General features: G+C 40.1%; 1 protein-coding gene across 3 annotated transcripts in view; it reads right to left on the reverse strand.

Annotated features, from left to right (window-relative positions):
• The window catches only part of FRAS1 (Fraser extracellular matrix complex subunit 1), a 437262-nt gene that overhangs the window by 239398 nt on the left and 178955 nt on the right, over positions 1-18909 (reverse strand). For all 3 annotated transcript variants that reach the window (XM_055313090.1, XM_055313089.1, XM_055313088.1), the window contains exons 7-14: positions 15616-15699; positions 13872-13973; positions 13161-13352; positions 8254-8343; positions 6155-6190; positions 4731-4878; positions 3128-3271; positions 1657-1791 (exon numbers count right to left, since the gene is read on the reverse strand). In XM_055313090.1, coding sequence (XP_055169065.1) covers positions 1657-1791; positions 3128-3271; positions 4731-4878; positions 6155-6190; positions 8254-8343; positions 13161-13352; positions 13872-13973; positions 15616-15699 — 931 coding nt within the window. The remainder of the gene's footprint in view (positions 1-1656; positions 1792-3127; positions 3272-4730; positions 4879-6154; positions 6191-8253; positions 8344-13160; positions 13353-13871; positions 13974-15615; positions 15700-18909) is intronic.

Consider the following 18909-nt stretch of genomic DNA (forward strand, 5'->3'; position numbering starts at 1 on the left):
CTATAAAAACACTGGTCCTGCAAGGATCCCAAAAGGGTAGTAGGTTCCCTGGTTCATCAAACACTTGTTCAACAAATCCTGAACACTTTTTGTAGCCCTTGACATTGGGGATACAAAAGTTATTTTGACAGATTGCAAAGAGCACCCAAGCCAGACTCAGAAGCTAGCATGTCTTTTATTCTATATTGTGACTGGCTCCAGGGTAGGCCCTGCCATCCTCATAACTGTATGACATAAACAATACTAGTGTTTCCCTTTAAGATGGTTTCCATAAGCCCAGGGATGTTGCTTCTGCCCACAACTTGGACTGGAGGAGGCCAGCAGACTTTCCACGTAGGACCTTCCATGCCACAGAGCTCATTCAGCCCGCAGAGCCAGTGAATACCATGTACTGACTCTCTTTACTATATTCTCTCCAGACGATCTTCCTAAAAAATCTAATCAAGGGCATAGGAGGGAAGAGCTGACCCTCAGACTAGCCCCACCTCCAATTCTTTTTTTTTTTTATTTTTTAATTTATTTATGATAGGCACAGAGAGAGAGAGAGAGGCAGAGACACAGGCAGAGGGAGAAGCAGGCTCCATGCACCGGGAGCCCGACGTGGGATTCAATCCCGGTCTCCAGGATCGCGCCCTGGGCCAAAGGCAGGCGCCAAACCGCTGCGCCACCCAGGGATCCCCCCACCTCCAATTCTCATCATATCTCTGCACCTTCTCCTGCTCAGCTGCAGAGCCAAGTGATCACAGTTCCTCGTATGACATCCAGGACCCTGCCTCCGGCCTGATTGCCTTTTCAGGTTTGCCTGCCACTGCACACTCTGCCTTAGGTTCTGAGCATATCTGATTCTCCGTCTCCTCCTGCAGACAAACATAGGACTCGGCCCTTTGTCTTTGCTTTCACTGTTACCCCATCTCCCATTCCTGCATTTATTTATTTATTTTTCCTATTCCTGCATTTAAAAAATTATTTATACATTTACTTTTTTACTTATACTCATGATTATAATCACTATTGAAAAAAATGGTTCACTTAAATTACATGAAGACCACTCAGACCTCCAGAGACATGATACATATTACATACATATCCAGAGACATATGATAATATTAAGAACTTCAACTAGTTCTTAATTTAGACACATAAAGCTACTATAGCATACAGATACTAAGGTAAGAGTAAATGTAAATGTCACCATCTGTTTTGCTTGTCCAAGTTTCTTATCATGATGTCACTTTCTCATTTCTGTTTCTCCCTCTCTCTTCAGGTAGAAATCAAGTTTTGAAAAAATATAGATATTATTTCACCCTTCATTTTCATTTAACCACTATGTATTTACACGATGAAGGAATCTAATTTACAACACAATGATAATCCTGAACTGAATTAAGAATTGTTCCAGTGTCCCTAGGCATGTGCAGAAGGACTTAGAGAAAGCTTACCACACACACACACACACACACACACACACACACACACGTCACTAAAGCACTAGTAAGATTATAAAAACACGTGTCATCTCTCTCATCCACTGTTCTCAGCCCATCAGGAGAATCCCTCAGAGTTTCTTCTCATACTTGAAAACACACTCTGAGCTCCTGGTGGCCCTGGATCTCTTGGGGGCATGCTGGCTTCCTTGGTGGCCCAGCCAGTGATTACCTGCACAGGAGTAGCGATCTTGGTAGAAGCCATCCCCACAGGTAGACACACACTGGCCGTGCCGCATCAGCAGAGGAGGCTGGCAGGATGAGCACTCCAGCCCACTGGTACACGTGAAGCACTGAGGCTGGCAGGCTGGCTCCAGGCAAGGGTGGGAAAAAGAAAAAAAGGGCAGCTCTCATTAGCTCAGAGACCATCACCTCAGTGCCCATTCTTATGTAGCCCAATTCTGAGGCTCTGGAGATAACAGAGAACAACTTTACCAGCCTTCATTATATGGCATATATTTCATGCCAGACTCCACATGAAGGGCTCTATATGCATGAATGCATTTAATCTTCACAACAACCCTTTGAGTAGATATTATTAACCCCAATTTTTCACATGAGGAACAAGCTCCCAGAGGTGAAGTAACTTGTCAGAGGTCCCATGAACCTGGCATCTGAAGCCAGGAAGTTTAGCTCTTGACTCTACTCTTCTTATCCAATAGTCCCCCCAGTGTCTTTTTCTTTCAATCATTTTCCTAAGAATATCCCTTGTCTTTTTTCTTCCACAACCCACGGCAGAGGTATAAATAACTTTTAAAAAGGCTAAAGATCAGGCATCAGAAGAGAAAGTAGGGAGAAGTAAATAATTACAAAAATAATAAAAGCAGTTAATCTTTATTGAAGCTTGACATATCCTAGAAACCACTCTAGACACTTCATGTATATTAACACACTTAATCCTCATAAGAACCCTCTAAGGAAGGTACTAGAAATTTCACTCCATTCCACAGGTAAGAATACTGAGGGACAAAGAGGTTAAATATTCACAGCTGTGGTATAAACCAACACACTCTTCAATGGAAAATTAGCAGCCTGAGTCAGAGATAAGGGAAAAAGTAGTGATGATCTGGCCTCAAACAAACCAAATTCTGCCAGATAAGATCTCCTTCTCAGATACATAAGAACTCTAAAAATTGAAGTGAACCCATTCTGGATCCCCCAATAACCCACAGGAGAAAAGCTCTACTACCAATGTGATGTTATCACAGTATTACCAGTGTGATGTTGAGCAAGGCAGTCGATTTCTCTGGCCCACAAGTTCCCCAATTACAAAAAGAGAAAGTTCTAATGAGGGATCTCAAATGTACATGTCAATTCTAAAGTTCTATCTTGGATTAACTGAGTGCTGTAATAAATGACACCAAGAATCCCAGCAATATTACTATCTTTGAAAGTCTTCAAAAAATTAAAAATCCAATCACAACCTCCACATCGTCTAGTTTTCAGTAAACATCAAAACACCTGTGAAATGTTAGAAGAAAGAGACCTGCAGGTAGACAAGCCAAGTAATGTATGGATGATGTTAATACCTTCTAATGGTTTTTGGAAGTTGTGCATTTCCTGCATACATGGACCCCCCCCCCCGCCCTCCTTGACAGTAGTGAGCCTCAGTCCACGTCTGGACTGTCTGCCCAGAGCCATACCTAAACAGAGAGCACCAGCTTGGTAAAATCCCACACCACAGCTGTGCACACACTGTCCATTCTGCAGCAGCTTTGTAGGGTCCTGGCAGAGGTCACAGTGCTCTGGAGACTGAGAGCAGGTCAAGCAGTCTGGGTGGCAATGAACTACAATCAAGGACAAAGAAGAGGAGAATTTAGTAAAGGCCATAGGATTCCTGTTACATTCTTCCAGAAAAGAATCTATCTACAGAGTATATGGAACTGTATAGAATATGAAGAACAGAAAACTCTGAAACTTAGGTATGAAAAAGGCCGCCAAACAGCAAAAGTGATTTCAATGCAAGCTTTCAAAGAACATCTCCTGTCTGAAATATTATTACTGTCTCTGGTGGCTACAAATGGAAAACGCTAAAAACATGACTGGATGGCCCTATTAATACTTCTGCCTGCTGGAATGACTCTACAAAAAGGAATTACCAGCTTTGTAATATATGATTTAAATGAATTCAATAATTTATGATTTCTTAGACATTCTTCTTAAGCTTTTGCATGCATAGAAAGTTAAGACAAAATACAATTTCAACAAAGTTATTGGCTCAAAAAAAGCTTTCTTCTTTTTCTCCAAATTTCATTCCCAACATTTAGGATTTTTTTTTTTTTTATTTTTTTAACATTTAGGATTATCATTGAATTCAGTGGCAACTGTCAGCAAAGGACTTCTTAAAGGTTTTGAAGTTTTTAAGGACCTGATTTTCAAGGTATAGTACATTATAATATGCTAAATATTTGTTTTGGAAAGCACAGAGAGCCACTTTGGTGAAGGTAACATAATTAAAACATAAAGTTGCTTTGCTTTTCCCATGATAAACTCTTCACATAAACACTGTGATCAGCCAAAATAAGTTGAGTGCAAGAAAGCAGCTGCCAATATGAAAAATTGTGACCCACAGATGAAAACAATTAATTATGAAATATGAATGGAAGAAAATGCCACTTTTCCAAGAGAGACTAAGCTTATATAGGCAAATTACTGCACAGCCACAGCAATGCCAGTACTTGCCAACAATTATTAACTGAACTAACTCAACCCCGGGTGATTTGAAAGCAGAGTTGCAGAACAAGTAGATAAAATTTTCTATTGGAAGAAATCAATGAGTCTTTTAACTTCAAAAACCGATTTGAGAACTCCAAAAGAAATCATCTGTTTAATAGCTCACCTTATAAAAAGTGGACACCTGTAACAAACTTTCAGCAATTATTCTTATATCTTCAATAATGGACCAGTCCTAACACATGTATTTGCCTTTAAAAGTTTTCAAACTTTATGCTATTTGATATCCATAACAATTTTTCAAGGTAGATAAGGTATATTTTATCAATGAGGCAATTAAGATTTAGAGAGGGTCAATGACTTGCCCAAGATCACATACCCATAATCTGCTGAGTTTGGCAAATATATAGGCAAAGATTAAGTAACACATTTGTTAGAAAAATTAGCAAGAAAAAAAACAAACAAATAAACCTAGTAGGTTTGTAGTAGAAAAAGAAAGAAAGAAAGAAAAAGCTCTCAGAATTTTTTGGCAGTAAAAATATCTCAGTAGAAATAAATCAGACATGGACCCACCTGATGTGCAATCTGGACAGCATTGTCCCTTCACCACCTGGGCTAGTGTGGCCACTGGACACGGTGGACAAGAGGGCTCATAGCAAGTTACCTGAGAGCCCCGGCACTCACACACCTTGCAAGGGCCATCCTCCCACTTCTCCCCCTCCTACATGAAACAGTAAAGAATGATGTTATCAGAATTGCAAAAATTCAGAAGACAGTTTGCAGGTGGAGAACTTAGAATTTCCATAAGGGACAAAATGAAGGTCCTGCTCAGTATCATACAAACCTAACTCTAATATAGGACAGTAGTCAAAGAGTTCTAAATTAAAAATGATACTATTTCTCCTTCTTTGTATATAATTGATTTATTTTAATGTATAACCCAGGCAGAAAGAAAAACTAGGAAAGCATTCTGTGGCTCCCAGAATGAGCAGGAAGCATATAACACTTGTTTCTCAGCCTATCTCACCAAAAAAAAAAAAAAAAGAGGGGATTACTATGTGCCTAGTGATTAGAAGGTACATTACATACAATCTTTACAATAACAGTGGGAAGCTGGTTAAAGCCCTGAATTTCCTCATAGTTACTCCAGTAAGATTAACAGTAGAGTTATTATATTCTTAAAATGAAAGCTCTTATATGACATCTTTTAGTGGGCTATAGATGTGCCATGGGCTTTCTCAGGCTAAAATATTCTTTTCAGCCAAGCAAATTATGGTAATAAACATTAGTACTTTGATGGAGAATTCAAAGTGAACTACAAAGAGCAATTCCTTTTTGCTCACTATCCCACTCACCCTGGAGATAGGAAAGAGATGAAGGTTCCTATCAGAATGTTTTGGGGTGATGAAGAGGTAAAATGGGAGGATATTAGATCATATTATAATATAAATACTTGATAAAATGTTTATCAAGCCAACTGATGTTGAATATTCCAAAGAATTAATGTGGCTATAGTTAGTAAAAATTAATGACGATGTTAGAAAAATCAAGAATATTATCTGAGAAGGCAGAGGGCTTTTCTTCCATTTCAAGGCAGACTGGATTCCCAGGCCCCTGATTCTATAGGCTCCAAAATTATGAGCTTGCTTGTATGAACAAAAGTGCTTGCATTTTCCCTTAGAAAGGAAACATATAGAGTGGTCCTGCAAAAAATCTTGAAGGAATGAACACTCAGCTTTGTTTTGGGAAACTAACACTCCCAAACCCCAAAAGCTCCCAATGCTTTGAGGAATATGAAATTGCACTGGTGGTTAAACTGAATTTTCTAGGCCAGAAAAAAATCAGAAGAAGAAAAATATCACAAAAAAAAGGGGAAAGATACATGTGGGAGCCCGTACTTAGAGAAGTATTAGTTATCAACTCTGGGGAAAACATTGGGTAAAGAAAGGGGCAAAAAGTTCAATGAGTCAAATCTACAGTTAAAAATCTATACTTACTGGAATACGTTTAACTTCACTTGCATTTGAGGACATCTAGGAACAAAAAAAATGCATTTATTATACCACTAAAAGCTGGTTTATTTATGCCATTAGGCTGATCTATTTATTTTTTCATTTAATACTTATCCATTTTATCCAAATAATCTGCAACTTCATTCACTTCTTATGAATAGAAAAAAATCTATATATGTCAAAAAAACAAGAAAAGTATATGATATAAGGTGAAGACAACATCCCTCAGAATAGATTTTTTTAATTCTTATTCTTACTTTGTGCTTAAGCCATTGGCTTCAATTTGCTTCAACATGAAGAACTTCATAGGCAAGAGGTCTAAGCCTGGCAAACTCTTCAGTCTTATATGATATGGTACCACACCATTATGGGGGTTTAGAGTCATTTAAAACAACTTGCTTTTTTTTTTTTTTTAATTCTACCTGGGTTAATTTACCTCAAAAACAGGTAGGAAAATTGATAGTATGATTGAGAAATTAGAAATTCAATTATTTATAGGCAGGCTTTAATTTCCTAAATTCTTAGGAAACAAAAATGACTAAGCTATAAACCACTTAGGAAACAATGTCAATAGCATAATAATAACAATGGTGCCTTTTTTTTTTTAGCTTATTTTTTTATTTCTTTTTTTTTCTTTTTTTATTTCTAAATATGCCAGGCACTGTTCTAAGTGCTTTACAGGTATTATTATCTCAATAGCCTCATAAAGTAAATACAATTGTTATAACCTTTGTCACAGATGAGGTTTAAGTAACTTGTCCAAGGTTATACTCAGTATGTGGCAAAGTAGATATTTGAATTTGGGAGCCCGTACTGGTAATCCTACACAGTACTCTCTCCCCAGCATATACAGGTTTGACAGAGGCAATTTTCCCAAATCACGAAGAAATAGCACATAGGAATCAAAGGACTTAATCCCAATTCTTATCATCCTATTCTGCTTGGTCAATGAAGCAGTTGTCTTTGTGGTCAACTGGCCTATTTTTTAAAACACAATTTATCCACATTCCAAAACCCCATGTGGATAATATGGGTTATATAAATAGAACAAATTTGAAGAAATTAAGATAAATGTTTTTTCCATTGGGTATATAATTTTTTAAAGTATAGATTGGGGAATAAAACCTTCACAAATGAAATTTTACCCCACATCCAATCCCTCAACATCCTTTCAATTCTACCTGAGGCAGTGATGGTGTTTTGGTCTAGGGAGGAGGTGATACAGAGTGATCAGGATCAATTCTACCTGCAACATAATCCTGATCACTCTTGATCGCCTCCTCCCGAGACCAAAACAACATCACTGCCTCTGGGCTATTGCTATAAACCTTCCAACCAGACCAGCTACTTCCAGTCCTGCCCCCTCTCATCTCCTGCCTGCAGAGCAGCCGAAGTGAACCTTTCACAGGTAAGCCAGATCAGAGCACTGGGGCTCAAAGCTCTCCCAGCCCCTGTGTGTGCCAAGGCAAAAACACAACACATGTACCACAGTGTCCAGGCTACCTGGTGGACCTCCTCGCCAAATCCTTTTCCCCTCATTCACTTGGTTCCAGCCATGTTCATTTTGTTTCTCAAACACACCAAGCACACCTCTACTTCAGTCTTTCTCATTTGCCAGCCCCTCTTCCTAGTACATTTTCTCTCCACCGATATCCATGCGGCTTGCTCCCTCACTTCCTTTGGGTTTTGCTAAAATTTCTCTGCACAAGAGATTTCCCTAGCCACCTTATGTAAAAAAGCACCTCTGTCCCTCAGTCCCTCAGCTCCTCCCTAGCTGCTCTATTCCCTGGGCAGTACTTGTGTGTGCAGGTACAGGTGTGTACAGGTGTGTGCAGGTGCCCACCTGGTGTGGGCAGGCTTATGTTTGTCCTCTGTGTCCCCACACTAGAGCAGAAGCTCACAAGACCAGGGACTCTGTCTGCTACTTGCTTCTGTGTCTCTAGTACCCGGCACAGAGTAGGTACGCAATCACACTTGTTGAACACGTGAATGGTTAAAAGATATGGGAAGGTAATGGCCCCTCATTAAACTAGTTTTGAACTATGTAATTTTTAACAGTCTCTGGTTATTAGCCTGCTACTCACAAATTCTGTATTTTCTTCATAAACACAGTACCCATTCTTTGAAATGCATTCAGGGCAGCATTTTCCATCTAAGTGAATTAATTCTTCACCCTGTAGAAGTAAGGATTGCAGAGGCACATTATCAAATTACCATCTCTAGGTATCACTACTAAAATTGCAAAAACAGCTGGATTCCCTGACTGGAATGAAAAACCTTAGCCCACCCTTTGCTTTGGCCCACTGCTTATTCCCTCTCTCCCTGTCAGCTTCCCATGGACAATCTAGGCCATACAGCTCACCCCCCAAGTGGTTTTTCATTCCAGCTCTTGTGATACTTGTGCACAGATCCCTCCATCGATTCCAACTCATGACCAGAAGCTCACACAAATAAGAATGGCCAAGATTGTTAATTGTTGTAATCTTGGAAAGGTACAAGTTTCAGAAAAGGATCAGGCTATCTTAAGTATACAAGATTTGAACTTGTGATTTGGTTTCATTAACAGTGTTCAAATCAAACCAACAGTTTTCCTTGAATACAAAATCAGATACATCCCTTTATGCATAGATATAGTTTCAGGCATATTAAACAGCAGAAAACCAATTTTTATTCAATATTCTGAAACTGTTATCCAACTCACATAATCACTATTTTTTGAATTAATTATAAGAAGAAGGAAAAAGGTCACACTTAGATGGTAGATGCTTAACTTTCAAAGTCTTATTTTAACTTCCCAATATTAATAATTTCATTTTTATTTCTATTATAAAATAACAAATGCTTACTATAAAAATTAAATAATTATAAATTATGAAGCCTACCTCCCAAGAAATCTGCTGTGGAAGATACAATCTCTGTTTACAATTTTTCATCTGCACATACTAACATCTAATATCTATAGGATAATGAGTGTTCCTTAAACACTTTCCACTTTCTAAAGCACTTTCCATTTCTAAAGAATGGTTATGTTTCTTTAAATCAAGACATTATCCAATTTTAGGTCTACATTATGTTTAAATTGCAGAAACCATGTTAGGTAAAAATTGAATAATGTAAAATTGTGCAACAGAATAATCGCAGTGATATTTTATGTTTAAAAACACTTGCACTAAAAATATATAAAATAAAAGCATCAGTTGTCTTGGATTGTAGCATGATGGGTGGATTTTTAAAGTCTATTTTCTACTTTTCTTGTGAATCAATTTTCTAAAATGAGTATGTATTATTTTAATGGAGGGAAATATAAACTTTTAAAAGAAATACAAAAATACATGATTGTAACTTTTTTTATTGTAACTTTTTACAATGTCTAAAAACTGATTTCAAGAAGACAGAAGTTGTGTATAGATCACTGTCCAACAAAATGTCACGCCAATCAGAGGCCAGTGGAAAGCAGTGGATGCTATAGAGAGAGGGTGTATTTACATATAAATTGTTTTGCAGAAACATGACAAATCAGCTGGTAATATAGACCTAACCCAGAGACAGTGAAATCTGCTTTCAAAGCATATAAAGGGGTTTATATGCATGTAATCTAAGTTGCTTAAAACAATGTTTTAAAATGAGACAGAGTCCGTGTATTTCCATTAAAAGCAAAATGTGTGGATGCTCCTTGAATGCCAGCTATATAGTACATCGAGACAAAACTGAAAATGGAGCCTGCATCATCCCAGGAAGGCAAGGAGGGTGGCTGCTCTGTGGCTTCAAACACTACTATAAATAAACAGCAAGCCTTGCTGCAGGGGAACAAGGATTCAGTTTTGGTGAGGTAGGGAGTTGTAAATAGATATGCTATTTATAGAAGAAGCCTGGATGCTCCAAACTGCATCAGTTCACTGTGGTGGGGAACCTGTTCCAATTAGCATTTGATTTTTGCTTTGAGAAAAACTGTTTTGCTGAACAAAACTAATTCTTTTCTTTCTAAGAGGATTCTGCTGCCATAGGCCAGATGCAATCTGCTAACCCCTCCCCACTGAATCACACTAACATCCCATCATCATAGCAAAGATGGTGTGATTCCACTAGCTTGACCATTGGAAAAGGAAACACTCTTATGAAGGAATCTTCTTCCACTGGAGAAGGGAAAGGCACCTCACACTTCTGGTGTACCCACCCTCTTCCATGCATTTTACTAAAAGCTTCAGTCCTACCCCCCTCATCAGCACCATTCTATGCCTCATACATGAATGCAAGGTCCTTTAAAAAAAAAAAAGAGTAGGGATCCCTGGGTGGCGCAGCGATATAGCGCCTGCCTTTGGCCCAGGGCGCGATCCTGGAGACCCAGGATTGAATCCTACGTCGGGCTCCCGGTGCATGGAGCCTGCTTCTCCCTCTGCCTATGTCTCTGCCTCTCTCTCTCTCTCTCTCTCTCTGTGTGACTATCATTAAAAAAAAAAAAAAAAAAGTAATTTGACTTCTCCATCTGAATTCATGTTCAAAGTTAACATAAAATACAGAAAAAAATGAAAATCTTCATATTGTGCTATTTCACTATTGATATATTTATGTTTCAATATCTAGGGAGTTGGTTGGACACATCAAAAACAAAGGTCATGCCATTTTCTCCTTTTTTAACAAAGAAAAAATTATGTGCTGATTTCCATGCTACTCAGAACATTGTGGTTGATAACCAATGGGACCATTATTATAATGGTGAACCTGCACAGTTCTGTCTTTTCTAGAAGTTTATTTTTCTGCATCTTTGTGGATATACATATATTTAGACTTAATCTAACCTTGGGATGCCTGGGTGGCTCAGCGGTTGAACGTCTGCCTTTGGCTCAGGTCGTGATCCCAGGATCCTGGGATCAAGTCCCGCATCAGGCTCCCCACAGGGAGCCTGCTTCTCCCTCTCCCTATGTCTCTGCCTCTTTCTGTGTGTCTCATGAATAAATAAATAAACTTAAAAAAAAAAAAACAACAATAACAACCCAATCTAACCCTTGGTATCCAGGATTAGGAATCAAATGGCCTTGATATCCTAGGAAAGGGAGAAAGTGAGGTAGAACTGAATAAAAATATCAACAGCACACTTGTACGGCTCCCCTTGGCAGATGGTCATTTTTTCCAGATGCTCCTAATGCATTTCATTCCTATTTCCATCACTGTTGATGCCACTGCATATTGCGATTTCTGTTGATGTATCTGACTTCCCCTCAAAGCCTGGGAACTCTTGAGATTAGGATGTGTCTTATTCATCTTTTTATCTCCAAGCTAAGCAGAAGTTAGGAAGTCTGTACTCCAGGCATTCACTGAGCTATTTACAGAAGTATGGCACAGAAAGAAGAAGGCTAAGGGATATTTTTGTTAAGAGTCAATTTTGGTTAAAATTTCACTTCGGCAGTGTTTAATGACTTCAACAACACTTGGAAACACAGATGTTACCTGGAAGACATTAGGTTAGTTAACTAAAGACGTGGAGGAATGGGCTAAAGACATTAGAACTCCTCAGTTCATAACAGAGGCTGGGGTGGGAATGGGAAGCAGGCAGGGATGTGGGGTGATTGGACGGGAACCCGGCCCCCTCCACTTCCCTCAGCAGTTGCCCCCAACTTTTCCTAAAAGCAGAGAAGACCTGGCACACAGGGCCTCAGGCAGGCATCAGAGAGGACAGCAGGCACTTGGAAATGCATTAGCAGTGGGGACCACGGGTCAAATCATTTTCTGTGAGTGAGACTCTTTGCTCAGACCTAACTGAAAGTAGGTGGCCAAGGGATCCACCCTGCCAGAATCACCTCTCCCACATTTTCCATAAACCCTAGGCTATTATTTGGCAAACTAAGACCTTAGAAGATAAACCAGCATCCTCCCGGCAGTCTGGCAAGGCCAGGAAGCCCAGCCTCAGCCTGAGAAAGGGAAAAGAAAAAAGGGCCCTGACTGGGGTTTTTCTCATCTTTGTCCAACACTTCTGACTCCCCAGACATAAAGAAGGAAAAGAAATGAAAAGACATGTGAAGGAAATAAATCTGCACAAAGCAAGACCCTCTTTACCTAAATACGTGTCAGCTCTGTCAAGACTCAGAAGTAGGAAGCAAAATGAAAAATCACCCTGTCTTTGACAGCCATGTTTGAAAGGTTGTTCCTCCTCAGGCTTGGTGCTAAGAGAGCTGAGATGTGGGGGTGAAGAACTAGAAAGAAAAATGCCTTCACAGACATTCACTGCTTCAGATTTTCTGAGTTTCCCTCATCTACTCAAGTTCATAACCCTGCGGGAAATTGGTGGGGCGGATGGGAGTGGTGAGGGAGAAGGAGACAACTTTCAAAGCAATTTGTTTTGCAATGGGTCAAAATTGAGTTCAAAGAGGAAAAAAAAAGCAATTTCCCTACAATATACATCTATAGTCCAAACAGAGGCTGCTTTGTTAGAAGCTTCTAGAAATTCTGCAGAAAGCAGAAGTCAACAGAGGTCAACCGAGTTAATTATTTAAGAGGCTCCCCTCCCCTCTCTTTAAAACAAAAATATTTTATTTTTTTCCCTGATTCACAGAAGCAACCTGCAAGTGCTGGCTCTCCTTTCTGCTAAATGCTGCCAGTAGGGCCTGCAACAGAGCTGGGCCATGGGAGCACCTGCGGACCTCTGTTTCACAACCACAGCAAGCTGGGCAGGCCGTCAGCCATGACGTCCAGCTGCGCTGACTGATAGGCTAATATCCCATAGCATGTCCTTCCCTTTCATGTCTCTGGCGCAGGGCTTCCAATCGGACCAGATGCATGGAGAACTAAAAGCTCCAGGGGGCTGTTCCAAGTCAATCTGAACAAACAGTGACATTTATTTTAAACCACAGATTCTTTGTGCTAGAAGGCTCTGTGAAATGTGAGTGGTCAACCTGGTTGTCGCCTCTGCTGCCAAAAAGTAAGGAATAGGTGAGGGACCACCTTTCCCATTGAAGAGAACTGTTACAGTCCAAGTGAAAATGCTTTCGCTTCTTACCTGGGCACACTCCACTTTGGCACACTCCCCAGTCTGGCAGGTCACTTGGCCATGGTCACACATGCAGAACTCACAGGCTGAACCCTTCCACATTTCATCCTGGTACCGCACAATCCCATTGTGCGAGCAGCTTCCTGCAGGAGATACACAGTCCTCACAGCATTCCCCATGACGATGAGCCCTTCTCTGACCCTGAAGAAACAAAGATGGCATGTAAAGGGAAGTTCTCAGGAGAGTTTGAAAACATCTGAGCCAATGAGGCAGAAGGACATAAAATGCCAACACTGCATGCTGCTCCTTTCCCTGCCTGCCCAAATTAACCCAGCTGAGGCAAGTCCCCTGTACCTTAGCCCTTCTTCCTAGAAAGCAGATCTTTCATATCTTTTTCTAATATTTCCTTTTTTAAAAAAAGATTTTATTTATTTATTTGACAGAGTGAGCATGAGAGCACAACCAGGTGGAGCAGCAGAGGGAGATGGAGAATCAGGCCCCCTGCTAAGCAGGGAGTCTGATGTGGAGCTCGATCCTAGGACTCTGGAATCATGACCTGAGCTGAAAGCAGATGCTTAAACTAACCCACCCAGGTGCCCCTAATATTTCCGAATGTCATAAAACTTTTGATTCCCTCAAAAGACACAATGGACTTAGAAATGCATTTCTTAAATGACCCAGAATAAATCTTTGAAAACCAAGCCATGCTGTCTCAAATACCTTTTCACATCTTAGTGGAGGGCAGGCCTGTCTGTGGCACCTGACCTCACCCTGGTCACATATACACGTGGTACAGGCATTTTCATTCCACTGCTCACCATGCTGAGTAAAGAAAGGACAAAGTGGAAAATCAAGTGTCACATACATCAAATAAAAACACAGGCACATAAGACACACAATTTTTTATTACAGTTTTTAACTGAGCCACATTTGAATGTACTCCTGAGAAATGATAACAGGCAGTAACAGCAACTAAGAAAAAGTCAATAAATGTCTAAAGGGAGCTTTGCATTCGTTTTTATTCAACTGTATTCATTCCACAGATGTGTTAAGGGTCTGCTCTCTGCCAGGCACAAAGGGTCCCTGGAACATCATGATTAATAAGAAGACCCTGTTTCCTGCCTAATCAGTGCTCATTCTTTAGCTCTTTAGCTCTTCTTCTTTGGCAGGAGACCCAGATCCTACAGCCACGTTCCAAGCTCCTCTTGCAGATAGGCAACGGCATTATCCCAATCCTAACTGAGGAGACCTCAGGGGAAGTTTGCTAGAACAGTGGAGGTCAAAGAAAAGACTCTTCTCCCCCATAAAAGAAGAAAAGCCAACCCTTTTCCCCACCATCCTTTAGTAATGGTTGTGTGTGGATGAGCTAGTCTTGAGGTAGCCACCTTGGGGACATGAGGGAACAAGATGCAAAGCAAATGCCAACATGCTGCAAATGGCAAGATGGAAAGATGGGAAAAAGATCCTTAGATCCTTGAAGACATCATTAAGACCTGAGTTGATCAACCCTGTAACCACCCTACCTCTGGACTTCTTGTTATATGAGATTAAAAAATGTTTTCATTTTAACCACTTGTAGAGGAGTATTTCTGTTACTTGCAACCAAAAATATCACAATAGATATAAAGGCTATCTCTTCCAGTAGAAATTAATCTGGCACACATTGTATTGGACAACACAGATCTAGTACATACAAACGTCCTTTCCCAATTAGTTATGTTCATTCGTGACATTCATTCCTTATTACCCAATTCCAGATTCTCTACTGAGAGTCATAATTCCAATTCCTATTTAGTCTTCTTTAGAGTGGCTGGCAAGCAAGGGAAGTAGTTGGGTGTATTTTTTGTATGTTCTTTGCTTTTGAATATTGTGACCTTATTTTTGCCTCAGCTGGGTGTAGTCCTGAGACAGAACATTCATTCATTCATTCAATTTGTTGAACACATTTTTCATTTGGCACCTATTATGTGTTAGGCACAGTTATCTAGACTGTTCCAATAGTACTTTCAAGTATGCAGGTTCCACCACCATTAACTTCTCCCCTCCCTTCCCTCAGTCCCCTATCACCCCCATGCCTCCCCCCATAGTGTAAGGCAGAGGGAAGCTGTCTCTGGATATGAACCAAGCAGAGAGACATTCCCAGGGCCTCCAGCCTAAGTGTAAACTGAATAGTAACCAGGATAGTCCTTTTTTTTCCTTCGAGACGTGTAAACAGTAAGTTCAACAAGGTTCGTGAACCAGGTGCGGCCTGCCAGCACATTCCTTTATATTTCTAATCCCCTTCAATTTAATTTTTTCATAAAGCCTCGCCACAAAGAGAAGAAAAAAAGCTGTTTATATACTGAGTTACTAATCTTGGCAAAGACTCAGACAAGAGGGTGGGGAAATATGGTGGTTGGAAGGGCAGAGGGCATATGTGTGAGACATCTGTCAAAACATCTACAGGGGGTACATCATAGGTTACCTCATACACTTGGCCAGATGCAGAGCAGGATTGGGAAGAGCACTGTGGGCAACATTTTCCAGGAACTCGGACTATAGCTTCATCCTTACGACCAAAAAAGGAACAATCCATTAAAAGGAGACATTAATAAAACCCACAACAGTAGGAAAATTTCATTCATAGCCAATTCAATCATGTGCTTCAATCATCCATAAATAGCAATTTCCTCTCATTTAGCATTTATTAGTCATCCAGTGCTTTGATAAGAATTAGCACTTCCAAAGTCAGTGTGCCTCTTAAGAGGCCTGCACACTCAAGTCCTATCCTCTTCTAACAGCAAACAAAAGCACAAATAATAACAATAAGAGGGATGCCTGGGTGGCTCAGTGGTTAAAACGTCTGCCTGCAGTTCAGGGCATGATCCTGGAGTCCCGGCATCGAGTCCCACATCAGGCTCCCTGCAGGGAGCCTGCTTCTCCCTCTGCCTGTGTCTCTGCCTCTCTCTCTCTCTCTCTCTCTCTCTCTCTCTCAAGGATAAATAAACAAAATATATTTTTAAAAATAACAGTAAAATAGTACTTAGTGTTTGCCAGTCACTATTTTATTTATTTATTTATTTATTTATTTATTTATTTATTTATTTATTTTAAAGATTTATTTCTTTATGATAGACACAGAGAGAGACAGAGAGAGAGAGGCAGAGACACAGGAGGAGGGAGAAGCAGGCTCCATGCCGGGAGCCCGATGTGGGACTCGATCCCGGGACTCCAGGATCACGCCCTGGGCCAAAGGCAGCCACTAAACCGCTGAGCCACCCAGGGATCCCCGCCAGCCACTATTTTAACGCTTTACATGGCCCTATGAAGTACATGTTCTTATCCCTGCTTTACACAGAAGAAAAGTAAAGACCAGAGAGGTTTTGTGACTTGTACAAGGTCACACAGCTGACCTGACAATGACAAATGGTTGGAAGGAGACTGTAGGGCACCAGCCATACCAATACTTAAGAACACTTAAACTCTTGTTGAGTTACTGCTAAACTCGGAATGAAGGTATTCCTCACTTGATAACCTACTTCACTATTCTTGTGCATCTTTATGTGAATTCACATTTACACATATGCATTAGGGGGTTCCTTAACATGAAAAAAAAATCGTATTCCTAGGTATTTGGGAATATGGACAAAGTGGGTGACAGAGACTAAATGCCCAAAGAACCCCCATGCCCTCTCTCTACTTCTCCCCTCTACCACTCCCACTCCCAGAATATCAGACCCTTTGTCTCTGCTAGCCTGTAAATGACTTTCACAGCAACTGTCCCCTCATTAATGCCAAAGAGTCAGCTTCTCATTTTGACTTATCACTATACCCCTTTTGAATGGCAAGAGGGTAGACAAATTAAAGGCAGAGCAAGGAGGGTTATAATAAGTTTTAAGGACTAAGAAGTGGTTTATTTTACATAGAAGACACCTCCTGAACAATTACCTTCACTTTCTCTTACAAGAAGCAGAAAATGAGATTTTATTACCGTGGTTGCCTCGGAACTCATTCTGAAAAGAAAAAGGTGGCCAAAGTACTTGGATCAGGGAGGTGGTCAAGGATATTCAAGTTTTCTTGGACAGTTCTAGTTATACCTCAATAGTTCTTTAGCCTAACTATATATGATCAGTTAGATTAATGCATTACTATCTAATAGGGATTTATTTCAAACAACTGAATCATTGAGATTAAACTGACAATTAGTTTCTTGTTTTAGATTATTTTACTTCTTTATTCTTCCATGTGAAAAGTATTATAGCCCCTGATGTTTAATAGAGTATGTGAAAATTGGACACGTACTGAAATCCTTAAGCATTTCTCAACCTTAGAGCTCTTCGCTTAATGAAATTTCAGTGAGAAAGTAAAATAAAGGTATATTTGATGTCATACTATTCAGTAATTTTATTGTAGTAAGCAAAAGGACTTACACAGTGCTTGGTAAACAGGGAACAGATGTCATGATCACAAATCTTAAATCAACAGAGTTAGTACCAGTCTATCTTAACCAACACAGACTAGACCCAAGTATGGTAGCAGAGTCAACTTGAGAGCATGGGGGGAGCATTACTTGTAGCAAGTAATTCCTTGGTACAAGGCAAACCAAGCTTTCTAAATCCTACTGGCAATACCTAATTATATATTTTACTGATGGGAACAGAATCTTTATTCACCAATCCAAGAAGGGCAGGAAGGAAAGGCATTTTTTTTTTAAGATTTTATTTATTTATCCATGAGAGACACGGAGAGAGAGAGACACACAGGCAGAGGGAGAAGCAGGCTCCATGCAGGGAGCCTGATGTGGGACTCGATCCCAGGTCTCCAGGATCACGCCCTGGGCCAAAGGCAGCCGCTCAACCGCTGAGCCACCCAGGTGTCCCAGGAAAGGCATTTAAAGAGAAAATATCCCAGGATATAGGAGAACTACCTAAGCGGCAAGACCTCACCAGGCTGGTGCTTCATAAGCAAGACTAGAGATATAAGGAAGAAGATGAACAGCAAAGTGGGTCAGAAAAATGGGAAAGACTCTTTAACAGTGCATTTTGTTGCTGTCATATATTTGAACCATATCATTCTGGGCTATGTAGATTTTGCCCTTCCAAACGTATAGTCTACACAGGGGCCAGTCAACTATGGACCATGTGCCAAATCCAGCCTACCACCTGTTTCCATAAACTTTTACTGCAATGCAGCCACATCCACTCATTTACATATTATCTGTGGCTGTTTTTGTGCTATAATGGCAGAGTTGAGTAGTTCTTTCAACTGAACAGCACACAAAGCTGAAAATATTCACTATCTTGCTCTTTACAGAAAAAGTTTGCCAACTCCAGGTCTAACATGGCACCCTTAGTAAACTCAGGAATTTAAAAATATATATATGATTAATGTTATTACAATTTAGGGTAGAACTACCATTAAGGATATACTTAATTATGGTTTTCCATGTTCCTTAAATAAAAATATTTATGATAAAAATTTAATGGTGTATTATAGCTAACAGTTCTTGACAGAATATGCTCCCACTATGATACCTCTACAGGTATAGAAAGAGATTAAAATTTCACCACCAAAAAGTAACACAGCCAACCTCTACCACTGCTAAGAAGAAGTCCCATTGAACATAAGACATTCTATGACCTTTCTTTGCTGTGTAAACCTAAATAGATATAAAAACCATCATTCTGCCTAATTCTCTGCCTTTCTATATCCAACACAACTCAGATTCATCCCTCTGGTGTGTGGTCACTATCTTTTGAGGTGGTCAGAGTACCAGACC

The sequence above is a fragment of the Nyctereutes procyonoides genome, unplaced genomic scaffold (genome assembly GCF_905146905.1).
Source record: "Nyctereutes procyonoides isolate TBG_1078 unplaced genomic scaffold, NYPRO_anot_genome, whole genome shotgun sequence".
Lineage (NCBI taxonomy): Eukaryota > Metazoa > Chordata > Mammalia > Carnivora > Canidae > Nyctereutes > Nyctereutes procyonoides.